Genomic DNA, 14,906 nt, shown 5'->3' with positions numbered 1-14,906 from the left:
CGCACTTTGACTTCACTTTTACCCTGACTTACTTGAATGCGTGTAAGCGTGAGTCATGTAAATTAGGGTTCAAAAACATTGAAGCAAAAGCTGCTGTTGAAAACCTTCGGAAAAAGGTCAAAATTCAATTCTTATTTTCTTGCTTATGCCTTTCTGCACTTTATATTATTAGTTATAGGCAGTGGGGCGGAAGGCAGATACAGCATAACCTAAAATTTCTAATCTCTCTTCAACAAAAGTAGCTTAAAATGAGAGTCTGTAGTTTGCAAAAATTATGTGAGTTTTGCATAATTTACTTATTCAACTTATTTGAATGTGAGGATGGAAATGGATTATTAAAATAATAAATTGCTGAAAGAACAGTTTCAAATATCTATGCCATAACTGGTTTCAAAGCGCACAACACTGTATGTTAGAAAACAGAAAACAGGCCAGTGTGGAAATGTTAGTAGAGAGTGGCACCAATGTGCTTCCTCGGTGCAACTTCAAAACGTAAACGTTCTGCACATTTCGTTATTTTTTCGATTTTTTGCAACTTTTGGCTAATGGCGATGAAGACGAGTGATGAAATTGTTGAAGGGACACTCATAAGAACACCCATGCCCACCCGGGATTCCAACCCGGGACCCCTGGCGTCATGGCGTGCTGTGCTAACCACTCCGCTACGGAGGGCGGCGAAAGAGCGAGGCACGGACACACACACACACGCACACACATATACAGAAAGAGAGTGACGTACACACAGACAGGCAGAGAGAAAAGGGGAAGAACACTGAAAGAGAGAGAGAGGAGATAGAAGCGAGAGAGATAGAGGGAGGGAGAGAAAGAGTGTCAGAGGAAGAAAAACAGACAGGCAGACAAAGAGAGAGAGAGAGAGAGAGAGAGAGAGGGAGAGAGAGAGAGAGAGAGAGATTCTTCGTAGTTTTTAAACCTCTTTGGGCCAATCGAGTGGTAATGCTGATTAGATATTATTGATGAAGCGGAACTTCACAAAGGAACATCTATGCCCAAGGCAGGACACGAACCCTGAACTTAGATGGCGAGTGTAATGAGGTGCCCCACACACCGATCTTGACCACCGAGGCGCACACAAACATAGAAATGAGCAGAAAGGGTTTGGGGGAGGGGTAAGAGAGAGACAGAAACAAACAAAAGCTGAATTGAGGAGGTATGCGTACAGGCGTGTGGTCGTGAAGAGCAACGGTATTTTTGACTGCGGAAGTGCCCCAAAATACGCTTAACGAGGTGCTTGGCTTGAAATAAGAAAAGAGATGTTATCGTGTCTGAGAAGGCCGTTGAAGAGCGCGTAAAATGAGCTGGCGCCTGGTGTTAACATTGTGTCAGAAAATTCCATATGCTGTGACGTCTTCACTCAGAAACATCTTCAGTCTGGTAGAAAGGATTGTATCCAAATGCTAGGAACTATGAGCAAAACTGAAAAGTGGTTATATAATGGAAAAAATATGTAGGTGATTATGTATTAGGGTGATTCAAAAAAATGATAACACTATATGGGAAATAGAAGATTTGCTGCAATAACACGAATTTATTCGTGTTTAGTGTGTTATACAGTATGTTTGGTGTGCAGTGACGGCATAAGGGATCATAGGGCAATATCTTTTTCCAAATGACACAATAACTGGTGACGACATTTTGAATATGATGAAAACCTACGTACTGGACAACCTACCACTACATATCCTCCAACGTGGATACTTTCAGCTGGAGGGTGCTCCTCCGCACTTCGCTAGGGATGTCCGTGCCTGGCTTACTGAAACTTTTAAACGAAGATGGATTGGAAAAAAGGGACACCTGGCATGGCCACCCCGTTCGCCTGTCCTCACACCATCTGATTTTTGGTTGTGGGGAATGGTCAAAGAACGTGTTTATGCAACGAAACCACGTAATGTTGACGATCTGCGTGAAAGAATTAAAGCTCTAATAGACACTATACCGCCAGGCATGTGCGTGCACCCATGCTCTGCAGGGTAGATGAGACAGGTTCCAAAATGTGTGGAGAAATACGTGGAGAACATGTGAAAACATTGTCATGTAAATTTGTTCAATATAATTCAATTAAAGAAGTAGACGGTGAATAGTACATTTCCCATTTCCCATATAGTTTCAACATTTTTTGAATCACCCTGTATATATAACTCCGACAAGACTAAGGTCTTATTTCATGATTGCTAGCAATTTCCGTCAAGTGTATTTTTAACCTTCATAATAATAGTATGATAAGAGGGAAATAATACGAACAAGCGTTAATCAACCTAGCGAGAAACATGGGTCCACTTTAAGCAAGGTGATTATATAAGAGTTAGTAAGCAACTGAATCTATGGAAAAACCGACCCCGAGATGCCTAGGCAAGAGTAAAATATTTTACTAGGAACAGACATATGTTTACAACAATTATACTAATTTGATACAAATGGAGGTCTCAAATTCGTCGTAACAACATATGTTTATCTGTGAAGATACGAATATGTTATTTGAGTTTGTTTTAAAGTCCATTTTATGCACAGAAAGGCTAATTGGAACTGGAGTTACAGTTTAAAGTGGGATCCGAACCTCTACGTGCCTCCACTGGTTATCGAACCCGGAGCCATCGGGGAGGCTGGTGTGAAATGTTACGAGTAGTGGACGTAATGTATTTTGCAATAATTCAAAGAGGAGGTGAGTCCACGAGTCGTTTACCTTGTCATTGGAACCAAGTGCGTACTTTTTTTTTGCAAGGTTAACACTTTGAAAGACACCGTCGTTGAGGCAGGAAAGTGTTGATTTAATAACGACCGATTTCGTGTGTATTTTTCTTTGGCTTCTTTAATTCGAACTGGGAGCATGCAACTTCGAACAAACCAGAATCAAGGTGGCACACTTGAACAGGTAACGGCAGTACTAACGAGATTCTAATCACTTCAACCATCTACCTGATACGACGTGAAATCGTGAATACGCGCATATGAGGTCTTGCTTAGAGACATCCACTAAGGGCATCTAGGAATTTTTAGGGGAAGATATCAAACATTTTGAATGCAAATATGAATAGAAATATGAAGTGAACGAGTTATTCATATTACTCTAATTTTCCAGGATAATTAAGTCCAATGATAGGGGGCTGGGAGAAATATGATTCACATACCTACCATTTCAAAACGCCATTCCAACTCCAAAGCATCCTCACACCACACGTTTTCTAAATAAAGAATAAAGTTTACCGAATTTGACATAGAGATGAGCAATGCAGATACCGCGTTTATATTTACACAATTTGGGTAACTTCACGAGATAAGACCATCAAATTTCAATTAAATATTTCACATTAAATTGTTTCGTAAATTTACTTGAGGCACCAGTGGACCAGACTGGAAATATTTATAATATTAATATCCATATTATTTCTCTGAAGTGTGGTTAATAGTTTCCTTCAAAGTCAAATTAGGAACAAAATTTTAAAAATTGATTCATTTGCCGGTAATTAAGAGACATATCTTCACTTAACACGTTTCGTGGAACTACTTTTGCAGCTTAAGTTATCCACTTATGATGTATTCCAGAGCACTCATGTGCATGTATGGGACTGTATATTTACATCCTCGATATCTGTAAACCTTCTACCCTTCTTCTGCTATTATCATAGAGGAAGAATCAGTGACTTATATAACTACCGTAATCATGTTATTTGAGATACAGATACAGATTTATCACCATTAATTTATTTCATAAAATCATAATTTTTAAAGTTTACGAGGGTATCTCTTGGTAAAATTTCTAAAATATTGTATGCTTGTTATGCTTACCCCATACATTTCTGCAATAACATTAATCTCGCTTATACAATGATATAGTCGGGAACAAGGCAAAAACGAATATCCACGATTTTCCCCGGAATTCATGGCCAGGATTCTCAATTCGCAGCACTTAATAAATTCAAAATTAAAACTTTTCTTGTTTAGTTTGATAATTAGAAGGATATTCTTTTAAAGTATATCCAGTTGACATCAAATAACTAAATGCAGGCAAACACTAAACACGAATATATACGACATGAACTAATATCTACACAGTAAAAAAAACTACTTCTAATTTGATCACAGAAAACACACAACCACGGTTACTTTCAAGGTATATTGCATATCAACATAGGCAAACACCTGTTGAGGAATTTTACAAGGTGGGTGACATACATTATATACAAGGCGTAACATAGGTGTTGGCCGATTAGGCAACATTTTAAAGTTGGAAAAAGATTATCCACTATTAGAACCTGAAACATATCTTCAATAAATACGTCGATAAATAGTGAGAAACACTAGAAGAAAGGAAAATAGGGAAATCGTCGAACATCAACGGCAAAACGAAACTCGTGTGCGTAGTGAGAAGTAATGGATGGGATTTATTCCACAAAATATGTGCTGTGATTTCGTGGTATAATCAGTTTCTTCCCATGAGATTGTCTTTGTATTTCTGCTCTGCCATGTTTTCCACATTCCACATCACGAGGCGGTCATAACTAGTCTCTGGTACTGACACTAATTTAATTTTAATAAACAAACATTTCTAATGTAAACTTTTCCACTTACTTTTTTGACGAGATCTTTTTCTACAGTGGATTCTATATACAGGAACGTTTACTATCGAGTCTATAGTCCGACCTTATAAAATCGGCCATCATTTATGTTGCACCCTGTATACTATGTATGAAAAACTTATGTTCTACGATTGAGATAAAAATACAATGGGCGATTCTACCAGGAATGCAGGTAATAAAATTGGATATAATACACCTCTCTCTCTATATATATATTATCATTTTGTTCATTCAAAAGACTGTAAAGAGGTTTCTAACGACTAAAATTGTGCCCTTAAAAGAACGTTATCCTAAGTTGTTTTTAAACGTGACAGGCTACCTACAAATAACATAAAACACCAATAAAATCTCATACGCTTCACCTTTCAAAGATTACAACCAATTATAAGGAAAAAAGCGTGTTCTCTAAAATATTCAAACTAGAAAATCTTTCTCTAAGTGTTTGTCACTGATGTTCTAGACCTCTCGAGAGAAATACTACGAGCTACCGGTTTGAAATTTGCTTATTTGATTAATTTACAGTAAAAACACTATCCACACGACCTGTGGAGCAAAAGGAAACCCTAAGCCCTATTTAATGGAAGGATAAATTTGTATCTTTTGACAAATACATTATTACCATAATCCATAAAATAGCTATATTGTTAACACTTTTTGACATGTAAATATTAAATATTATTGTTCTGAACTATGTAAAATGCACTGGCAACAAGTTGACACAATTGATACAAATAATTTCCATGAGAAATATATTGAAGCAAGGCATTAATTGCAATTATCTCATGCCAGTGCTGTAAAGATATTCATGCAGTGTGCTAAAAGTTGTTATGTGCAATTATTTTCAATGTTTTCAGTTCTAGAAAACTGCTCTTTTTGAAAATTACTCTTGCGAAGGAATACAGAACATGGTGGCTATTTTGTTTGAAGGCAACTCTGTAGGTGAACGAGTGACTGCCTTGTAATTGAAGTTGGACGATAGCATTTCATAGAAATCAAGATCAATATGTATGTATCAACTAAAATAGATACCATATCGATTAGTGGAAACAAATTTGCAATAATTGGTGAGCAAACAAGGAGTGGAATATCTTGAATGCTCATTATTCTGTAACTATGTTAATATATATAGTTAGTGACATAACTAATGAAATATTGAAAACATAAATGAAGTAAGGAATTAATGGGCTGCGTTAGTAACTCACATGTAAAAATTGCTTGTCGCACACAACTCGAATATTAAATGATAACTAAATAAAATATTAAGCACGTTAGCTTAAAAAGGCATTACATATATCGTAGATATACATGTCAAAATACCACTGCAACTAATTCACTTAACGCGTTGGTCATTTCTGATCGGTTTCAACCGATTGCAGTATAAAATTAGTTTTCTTTTTGAAGAAATGAGATTGTTCTTGAATGTAATTAGTGGTAGTCTGCTTTGTTACTTCAATCAGATTAGTATTCGAAGCGGTCAGAAAAATGTGAACGCCAGTTACAATATTCACAGTAAGCTTACATACAGATGACTAACATTAATAGTTTTATCATTATAATACATTTATGTCAAAAATATCAAGTTGTAAAAGTGCTATATATGTAGCAAAATAGAATGTACAGGATTAGAGTGACTTTTAAATAACCACATCATCAATTGCAATTAGCATATTCTACAATCTGATTATTTATTCAGTTAACAAAATTTGACAATATTACTAATCAAAAAGTGCTGAATATACCTAGGTATATATTATTTGCATATGTAAGAAGTACACAAATATGTGATATTATATTAAGCCATTCTAATCCTGCTGACATAATAATAGACCATTAAAATTACTTACGATAATTTACCATTGTCACGAAACGTGGATCTTGATTTGGTCATGAAATTCTAAAATGGTACAACTGATTAAGCTGCACAAGTGGAAGTAACGTGTAGTCATGCTCTCGCAAATAGAACAAAAGTTTGAGTGAAGCTGTGGTGATAAAAAGTATAAAGTGCCAGAAAATTTTAATTAAATATGCTTGTGGTGCAACTGATTGAAATATTTTTCAAATTTATGAATAGATGTTGAAAGCATTGGAATGAAGTAGCTTCTGGATGCAATTGTTCTTGGACATTATGTCATCGTCGTGCAGTTTGCAGAACTAGGAAATTTACAAAGAGTATGTTTGAAGAATATTACTCGACGGTAGCATTTAAACCATTGTTTCCAAGTCAATGCAAATTTTTATTCCTGGATTGACACACCCATTTTCTACATTTTCTTGCACATTGCGTTCATCGAAAAGAAGGCACAGGGTATTCACCGGTTTGTAGAGAATGAAATAACCACAATGGAAATTATAGCTGCCTTGCTTTTACATAAATAGAAGAACAAATTTATATATTGTTATGATACAGAATAGGAGAGCTTGTTTGTTTGCTTGATTTGGCGTATTGTACTCGCTTTTCTGCCACTTTTGGCTAATCGCGAAGAGAATAGGAGAGCGAAATATAAAAACGTTCAAATTCCTATTTCAATGTTCTTGGAGAACAGCGTAGTTTCTTGATATGAAAATAAATAATGTGTACATTATACGAGTATTTATATCTTTAAATTTAGTTTCATAATTCTAATTGAATTTCTTAGTATTCCTGCCTGTGTTGTGACGTAACTATGAACGTCAAATTATATATTTCTTTGACATTTGCTCTCCTATTAAGCCCAGTAAAAGTTTTAAACATTTTATCTTCCACAAGATATGGAATATACTATTTGTGTTGCTTTGACAATCCAATAAATGTTCCTTCCTACACCTGCAAACTGCATTTCTTTCCAAAGTAATGTTTCGTAGTATTTAATTAATGCAAATCATTGTTGAAAGCATCAATAACTATTGTGTTCTTCCACACATTTGTCTCCTTGCTTTATTTTCTGCTACATAATGAACTATACTTCCAGATTTTTAGTATTGTATGCTATTGTGTTCATTTTTCAAAAGTTATAACTGACTGCTTTTGCATTTCACTTGACTGTATCAGACACGAAGTATATTTCAATGAATTTTTCAGCTTCATACATTAGTGTCAATGAGTGTATGGCGAACGAAAGTAATTTTTGATCGTTAGATTCTGCTACTGATAAAAAGACTAGAGTACTGGGTGAAATCGTATAAGATCTTTTTAGCATATCTTCTGCAACGGTGCTCCTGGGGACAAAACGACATATTCTTTCACATATTAAACAATATGAAAGCTAAATATCATTCTATGCTAAGTGGACTAATTTCCCCACCTACATCTACCATATATCTATTAAATCTTACCCACACATGCATTGTTTCTGATAGCTGGAGATAGTTGTTAAGTCGTGGGAAAATGGTGGGATGGAAAAGGCACAGGTTTTTACGAGGAAGAAGACAGATTATTCAAGAAAGGCACCAGAGAGAAAGAAGAATTTATCCTTAAAAGTGTATTCACAGTGTATCAGTGATTAGTAAATGATCAGTAAAGGTACTACAACAACACTCATGCAGAGCAAAAGCTTGAATATCAATGAATAAACGTGATGAAATGGAGACACTTCTTTGTTGTGTTACTATTACTGAATTGCTATCTCTGCACTCACAATTTGACTATAATATTTAAGTTTGATCTTTCTCATATAATATATATGTATATATTTATACATTTTACAAGTAACTACATAAAAAATGCTATGAAAAATGATGATGAGGAGTTACCTTTCGTACTTCAATCTTGTCGCTATAGACAAGGACTACCCGGTCCTTGCCCGGGCTCGTGGCCAAGAATGGGATGCTCTTCATGGCATCATGCACAGGAGTGGGCAGGCGGGCCATGCAGAGTGGCATGCAGGCACATAGACACGCAGGCACGGCGGTCGAAGATGATTGGTTGAGCGGGCGAGCAGGCGAACGTTGATTGGTAGACGTTGGGTGAGACGCGGTCGATGATTGGCAGGCGGGCACGAGAAGAGGAGGGAAGAAGAAGAAGAAGGGGGCAAATCAGAACGAGGCCTCAACAAGACAAGTGCCGTCCATGCCGCCTCCAGACTGGTCTCCATCTACGCCCTGTTCAGCTGTGGCGGCGGGAATATACTGCCTGCCGGGCGGCTGAAACACAGGGAGGCCGCTCAGAGAGCAAGCAGTGAGAGACTCCGCTGGGAGGTGGGAGGCACACGCAAAATACAGAAATGTTAAAAAAAATTAATGCGAGTGGCTAGTCAGTTGGTTAGTGTAGCTTACTAGTCAAAGAGCCAAAGATGTGACATTAGTTTGGTTAAGTATAACATTATCAAAAAAGAACCAAGAAAACAAGAGTGTGTGTTTCATATATACAATCACAGAGAGATAAGACAAAAGTGAAGCCCAACAGGATGGCCTGAAGAGAACAGATAACGTGAAATTTTTACTGAACGACTCGAGGAATTCACAGGCAAATATCGTACTTCAGAGGATGAACACCAATTAATAGTTTTAAAACGTCTCTCCTACCATAGATGTGACGTAAAGAAGTGGGTGTTATGGAAAGTGTTAAAGTAAAAGGATAATTTTATGAATTAAGTTTGTACTTAAATGCCAAGATATGAAAATGTGAGTGCACTTTAGTAAATTGAAGGATAGACTAGAATTGTAGTTAAAAGTCAAACTTGTAATTTGTAACAATTACGTTTAGTAAAGTAATAATTTTTAGGCACTGACATCTTATATCGTTTACGATGGTGTTGAAAATTTAAATAAGTAAATTGCATAAACCAGTCGAAAACAAATGTTTCAACCTTTCTGTAAGAATTATGTAAAATAGTGGTATATTGTATAAACAGAGTATTCATGAATATTTTTTAATTTTATATAATTTTATTTGTAACGTATTCCAAGTTACTTGTATTTTACAACAATTTACTACAGTATATGTAATGTTTAAACCTTGCACATCTGTTTGGTATCAGTGTAATTTTATGTGTAATGTAAATTGGGGACTTTTGTACATGGTTTCTGATAACATAAAATATTCAATAACTATGGAAATTTTAGAACTAATTACAATTGCTGTAGATATAAAATGTCAGTGCTGGTTGTACTATTACACAAAGGGAAGCTACGGTCTTACTATTGTTGGTAACTAACTACCACAATCTTACACAATAACTTTCTATTAAACACACATTTACAGTCGATTACTTAAGTGTGATCATAGAGTGTTGTAATAATACAAATTTATGTTTATATACTGATACTTACTATATTTTTTATTTTAAATTCTACTTTGTTTGTTTACAGCTTTGTTTTTAATTGTAAATTTCAACGTATTACTGATACAACAAAATTTCTTATTGCATGCATGGAAGTTAAAGTTATACTAGCAACAATAACTGTAAGGATTTAAGTACTTAATTACCTCAAAGTATAGTAACGTATTAATGGGAGAAATTAGAAATAGAAAGAAAACGATTTATTGTTTGTGCCTCATAAATATTTGTCCTTTTTATATGCTTCAATATTTAGTTTCTTCCTCGGTGAAAATGATTCATTTGTAAATATGTTGTTAGCTAATGTATAATATCATTTTGTCTCCAAGTTCAGCACGCTTCTGTTTAGCGTGCGTGCATGCGTATGTATTAATGTGTACACGTGTATATCTCAAAGCACGTGTTTACTGCGAAACTTCTTCTGGCTCTAAGGCGTTCAAAATACTTGTAAACTGCACAATAAGAATGTGTAATGTGATAGTTCATATATTATGTACCATTACGTGTATTATATAAGCGTGCAATAAGCAGTGAAATTTATTGTGCTTTAAATGTGTTCATTGGAATATTTAACTTACGTCTTTGAAGATTCATTCGACTTGTGATTCAAATCCAACTCTTATTGAAGACTTCCTGTAGATTTAGCGAGTTCAACGCAACATTTAATTGTCCACACATGACTGAATATTTTAATCGTTTATGGAGAGAAAACTTCTCACACATTCACTTATTATTAAGTGGCAATATGATAAGAACCAAGAAATATATGTTATTAACCCTCACACTAATACACTGCTGCCCTTCCATATCTTCGTCGTATATGGAAATAGGTACCAAAATATAATTAGGGTATATGCATATTAATTAACGTAATTATCGTTGATGTGTGTACAGTATGTCTTACTGAGAATAAAGTTACCAGATTTAACATAAGCCTTTTTAACATGTGAATCATTACCTCTAGTTTCGCTATGCGGGGATTACCAGCGCCTTGATGTTATGCAACCCCAACACTATCAATGTATATTGGGTTGCATAAACACCAGGCGATCAAAACGCTAAGTAAAATCTGTTGTTCCTCAAGGATTTGTAGGGAAATAGAAGAAAGAGTAAGTGCATGTGACATTGTAATTTATTGAAGGGCATTGGCTGCGAGTCTCGTTAGCACAAGTATATTGTAATGGTCGAATAGTTATAACATATAAGACATGTAAAGTTATACATTGTTCCCGTCAAGAGCACTGTTAACTCTATTCAAAAATTAAACGTGGTAGTCGTTATAGGAAAGCTGAGTAGCCCCAGAATTGAGGGAAAAGAACAATTCACAAACAACGCCGTCAGAATTACTACACCAACAGGTATTTGCGTTAGATTGGACTCAGAGAAAAATGTCTTCTATGTTTTAAGAGCTGTATATAAGATGAAACAGCCAAACGAACTTTTACTTTGTATTGTGATAAAAAAATCACCTTAATAAGTCGCATAGCAAAATGCATAGTCACAGAAAAAGGAGAGAAAAATACGCTTTCGATATGAAGGAGATTGTGACATTGTGGTAGGAGTATAGTTTAAATTAAGTATTCAAATATATAATAATAATAATCATGTGGTTTTACTTGGTAAATGATGTGGCTTATATAAGTTATAGAGACTATGATAAAAGATGAGAGCAAATGTTAGGCATTAAATTTGTATGAGAGGATTAATGGGACAGAGAGGATTATGATCTTTATAGATGGCATGTTGTTTTTTAAAAAATGTAATGAGTAAATGTAGATTCAGCTGTTGTAATGTCTATGCTAACAGAATATAAACATATAAGATAGAGAGAGATCCATTAAAGCAGAATGCACATGCAATTAGAGTTATTTCTCTTTACGTGTAACATCGTCCAGGAAAAATATGAGTAATAAATTATCTGTTATGGAAATATGTAATGGAATATCACTTGTTATTTTACAATTATTATGTATTACAAAATAATATAATTAATATTTTGTAACGTGGAATGCTATATTGTGAAATAAATGATTTCTAAAGTCATATATTATAAATGGCTTAACATGAATTTTGTTGAAGAAACACAACTAGTTAAAATCACAAAAGAATGGGGGGGGGGGAATGAAAGATATGTTGTTCCATAAAATACGATTCACAAGGAATACAATTAAGGAAAATTCTATGTACTGAGATTGAAAAGAGGTCACTAATGCTGCAAAATATGGTAAAGGCTTTAAAATGTTTGAAATTTTGTAAACATGAATACACTAACAGAAGATATACATGAAGATATTAATTAATTTGAATGAAATTTATTTTAAAATTAAAGAACACTAGAACGTATCATAATTATTGATAAAAAATTCCAAACGATTTAAGTAATTCACGATGTACTTTGGAGCAATAATATGTTCAAATAAATAAAACTGAAACACAATACATTGTGTAGAGATGTCGTATATAGCATGGTAGTGATTTTTCTTGTTGCGCAAAATGAAAATCAATAACTACTTATTTTGTCTGTCTTACTAAACCAAAATCTTCTTCCACCACAACCAGTATTGTTAAAATATTTGAAATACTTGAATGCAACTATTTACATAAGTTATGTATGATATTGACCATATGAAGTGCATACATAAATCTGTTGAAATTACACCTATCGTCAGTTCATAAATAAACAATTATTAAAGTTTTCTATGTACAGAAAACAAAGAATATCGTGTAAAGAAGCATTTAAATTGTCGCAAAATGAAGTGAAGCTAGGCACATACAATTAAGAAATAACAAATATTAATATAATAAAATAAGACTACCAAAATATTTGAGTGACTATAGAAAAAATATATTGGAATTATATCCGTTATGTTTCATAGCAAAGATAATTTCCTATTTGTACATACTCGTGCATGAAATTCAGAACTCTGAATGTGCATGAAAGAAATTAAAGATTTGTGCAGGGATTTTACTTTCAATTTTCCGAGATACTTCGTAATATTATTCCTAAATCTTTTTTAAAGGTAATTTTGAGATGAAGTTTTAAACAGTTACAGGTCAGAAAATTGAGCAGTCAGTAAAATGAATATTACAGGATAACAGAAAAATATCATTAATCAAATGAAACATTTATGTGTATATTTTTGCAAACTCAGAAAACATGAGCAAATATAACATTACGAAATGCTTAAAAATTGGAGTTTCAATAATTGTGATTTATTTCTACATTGATTTAGAGTTTAACATTTCAACAATATTATTTGTACAATTAACGCTTGCTCTGATTTGAATTGTTTCTTATGGTTTAAGATCTGTATGTAAAGCGATATAGCCTACAGAACGTTTATTCTGTATTGCCATAAAATATTCAATTTAATATTAATTTTATAGAAAGAATGTATTTGAAAGGACACGCACGTGGCTAACTTTTTGCACGCAGAATATCTGCATTAGCAATGTTAAGTTTTGATTAAATTTAATTAAAATATTTATGTGTGAGAATAAAAAGTAAATATCGGCATTTTATTTAATGACTAAACAAAAACCTAATTGGTACTGGTATTATGTTCTTTGTCGCGTTACATATATGTTACAGTTTTACTAAGGTAGGAGCACTTAGAAACACTAATTTTTTTTACAGACAAAATGGAAATATATCATGAAAAAAAAATATTTGAAAGCAAAGATATTCGAATCTGATCGAATAATAATTATTTTCCATTATCATACACACAACAAGATGAACGTTGAAACGTTTCGCTCCCTTCAGACCTTCCTGTTATTTGTGTGAGTGGCTGCAGTGAGGAGCGGCGAGAAAACTATAACCTCCATTTCACATAATACTTTGTTACAGCTCTCGCTATCGTACACTTAAATATAGCTGTATCAAAGATTATGTGTGTATAGGAAACAAAGCACCTTAAATTTTGACCAATAGTCATCTTTTGATTATTTTGACAAATGAACGAAAATGGAGAACAAACATTTTTAAACCGAAAAAAGAAATGACTTGAAACTTCAACAACGTAAAATTAATTCAATGAATATTTTGATCGTACTGTGGGTACAATAATTTGTAATACAATGGCAATACTTTATTTATCCCCATATTTATGAATATTTTAATTGCCTACCATAGCGCAAAGTAGTAAAGACCTCATAATATCTGTTATGAGATAACAAGTTATACTTGTTTTTTCTTTTATATGGTAACAATTGAATGTTGCATGTTCTTTATGAGATAACTTCATTTTAATATTTGTTTGAAAAACAGGACTAGCAATTTGAACATGGCGTAACAAATTCCTTCTGCTACGACTTCTACTGGCTATAATGTATAATCCTTTCTTTTCACACAATTTATTATTTTACTCATAACTAGGCCTCTCCGATGGCGCAGTGGTAGCGTCGTTGCCTTGTCCCGGCTCGGTGGAGGCACATAGTGGTTCGGATCCCACTTTAAACTGTAAATCCAGTCCAGATTAGCCTTACTGTGCATAAAGTGGACTTAAAACACGAAATCATATCAATTTACACATAACTTTGCAGCAAATAGTAACTATGTTTCGGACTTGACTAGTTAATATATTTAAAGAACTTTCAAAATATTCGATAGAATTAATTTTGTAAGCTTTATGAAATTTTAACGTTTTGAAGTACTTGGAATATTATTTGAAAGTATATGCATTCAGCTAATCGAAAAAGTAAAAAAAAAAGTAAAGTGTTCCCCTGTGCATAGCACCACGCCATGAAGGCTAATCGACTGTTATGAATTTGAACAGATGCTTGTTCCCCGTTTTACAATTTAATTACTTGACATTAACGAGATAGTAGTTTCAGTATTCTATCCATTGTAAGAATATATTGCACAGTTAAACAATAATACTCAAAAGATCACTTGTTTTCTATCTATGAGCGACAATGATCGAAACTTAGTTTGGTATCAATAGTTTTCTCTTGCAGCAGTGATTTTGATGTGTTTATAACTAAACTACTTTGTATTAAAACTTATTTTGGCCGATGCATATATTCAGCTAAAGTGAATTTTAATGTAGCAGCACTG

The 14,906-nt window shown here is 34.0% G+C and overlaps 1 protein-coding gene across 3 annotated transcripts in view; it reads right to left on the bottom strand.

Annotated features, from left to right (window-relative positions):
* Nucleotides 1-14,906, bottom strand: part of Shal (Potassium voltage-gated channel protein Shal) — a 461,000-nt gene that overhangs the window by 25,618 nt on the left and 420,476 nt on the right. Inside the window, exon 5 of one of the 3 annotated variants that reach the window (XM_083117318.1) lies at nt 8,322-8,399. The exons of the other annotated variants lie outside the window; for them this stretch is intronic. Within the exon in view, the coding sequence (XP_082973444.1) occupies nt 8,322-8,399 (78 nt within the window). The remainder of the gene's footprint in view (nt 1-8,321; nt 8,400-14,906) is intronic. 3 annotated transcript variants of the gene reach the window in all.

Source organism: Lepisma saccharinum, chromosome 2, assembly GCF_977018435.1.
Source record: "Lepisma saccharinum chromosome 2, izLepSacc3.1, whole genome shotgun sequence".
In the NCBI taxonomy this organism is placed as follows: domain Eukaryota; kingdom Metazoa; phylum Arthropoda; class Insecta; order Zygentoma; family Lepismatidae; genus Lepisma; species Lepisma saccharinum.
The sequence above is the reverse complement of the archived record's forward strand: the minus strand, read 5'-3'. Positions and strand labels throughout refer to the sequence as shown.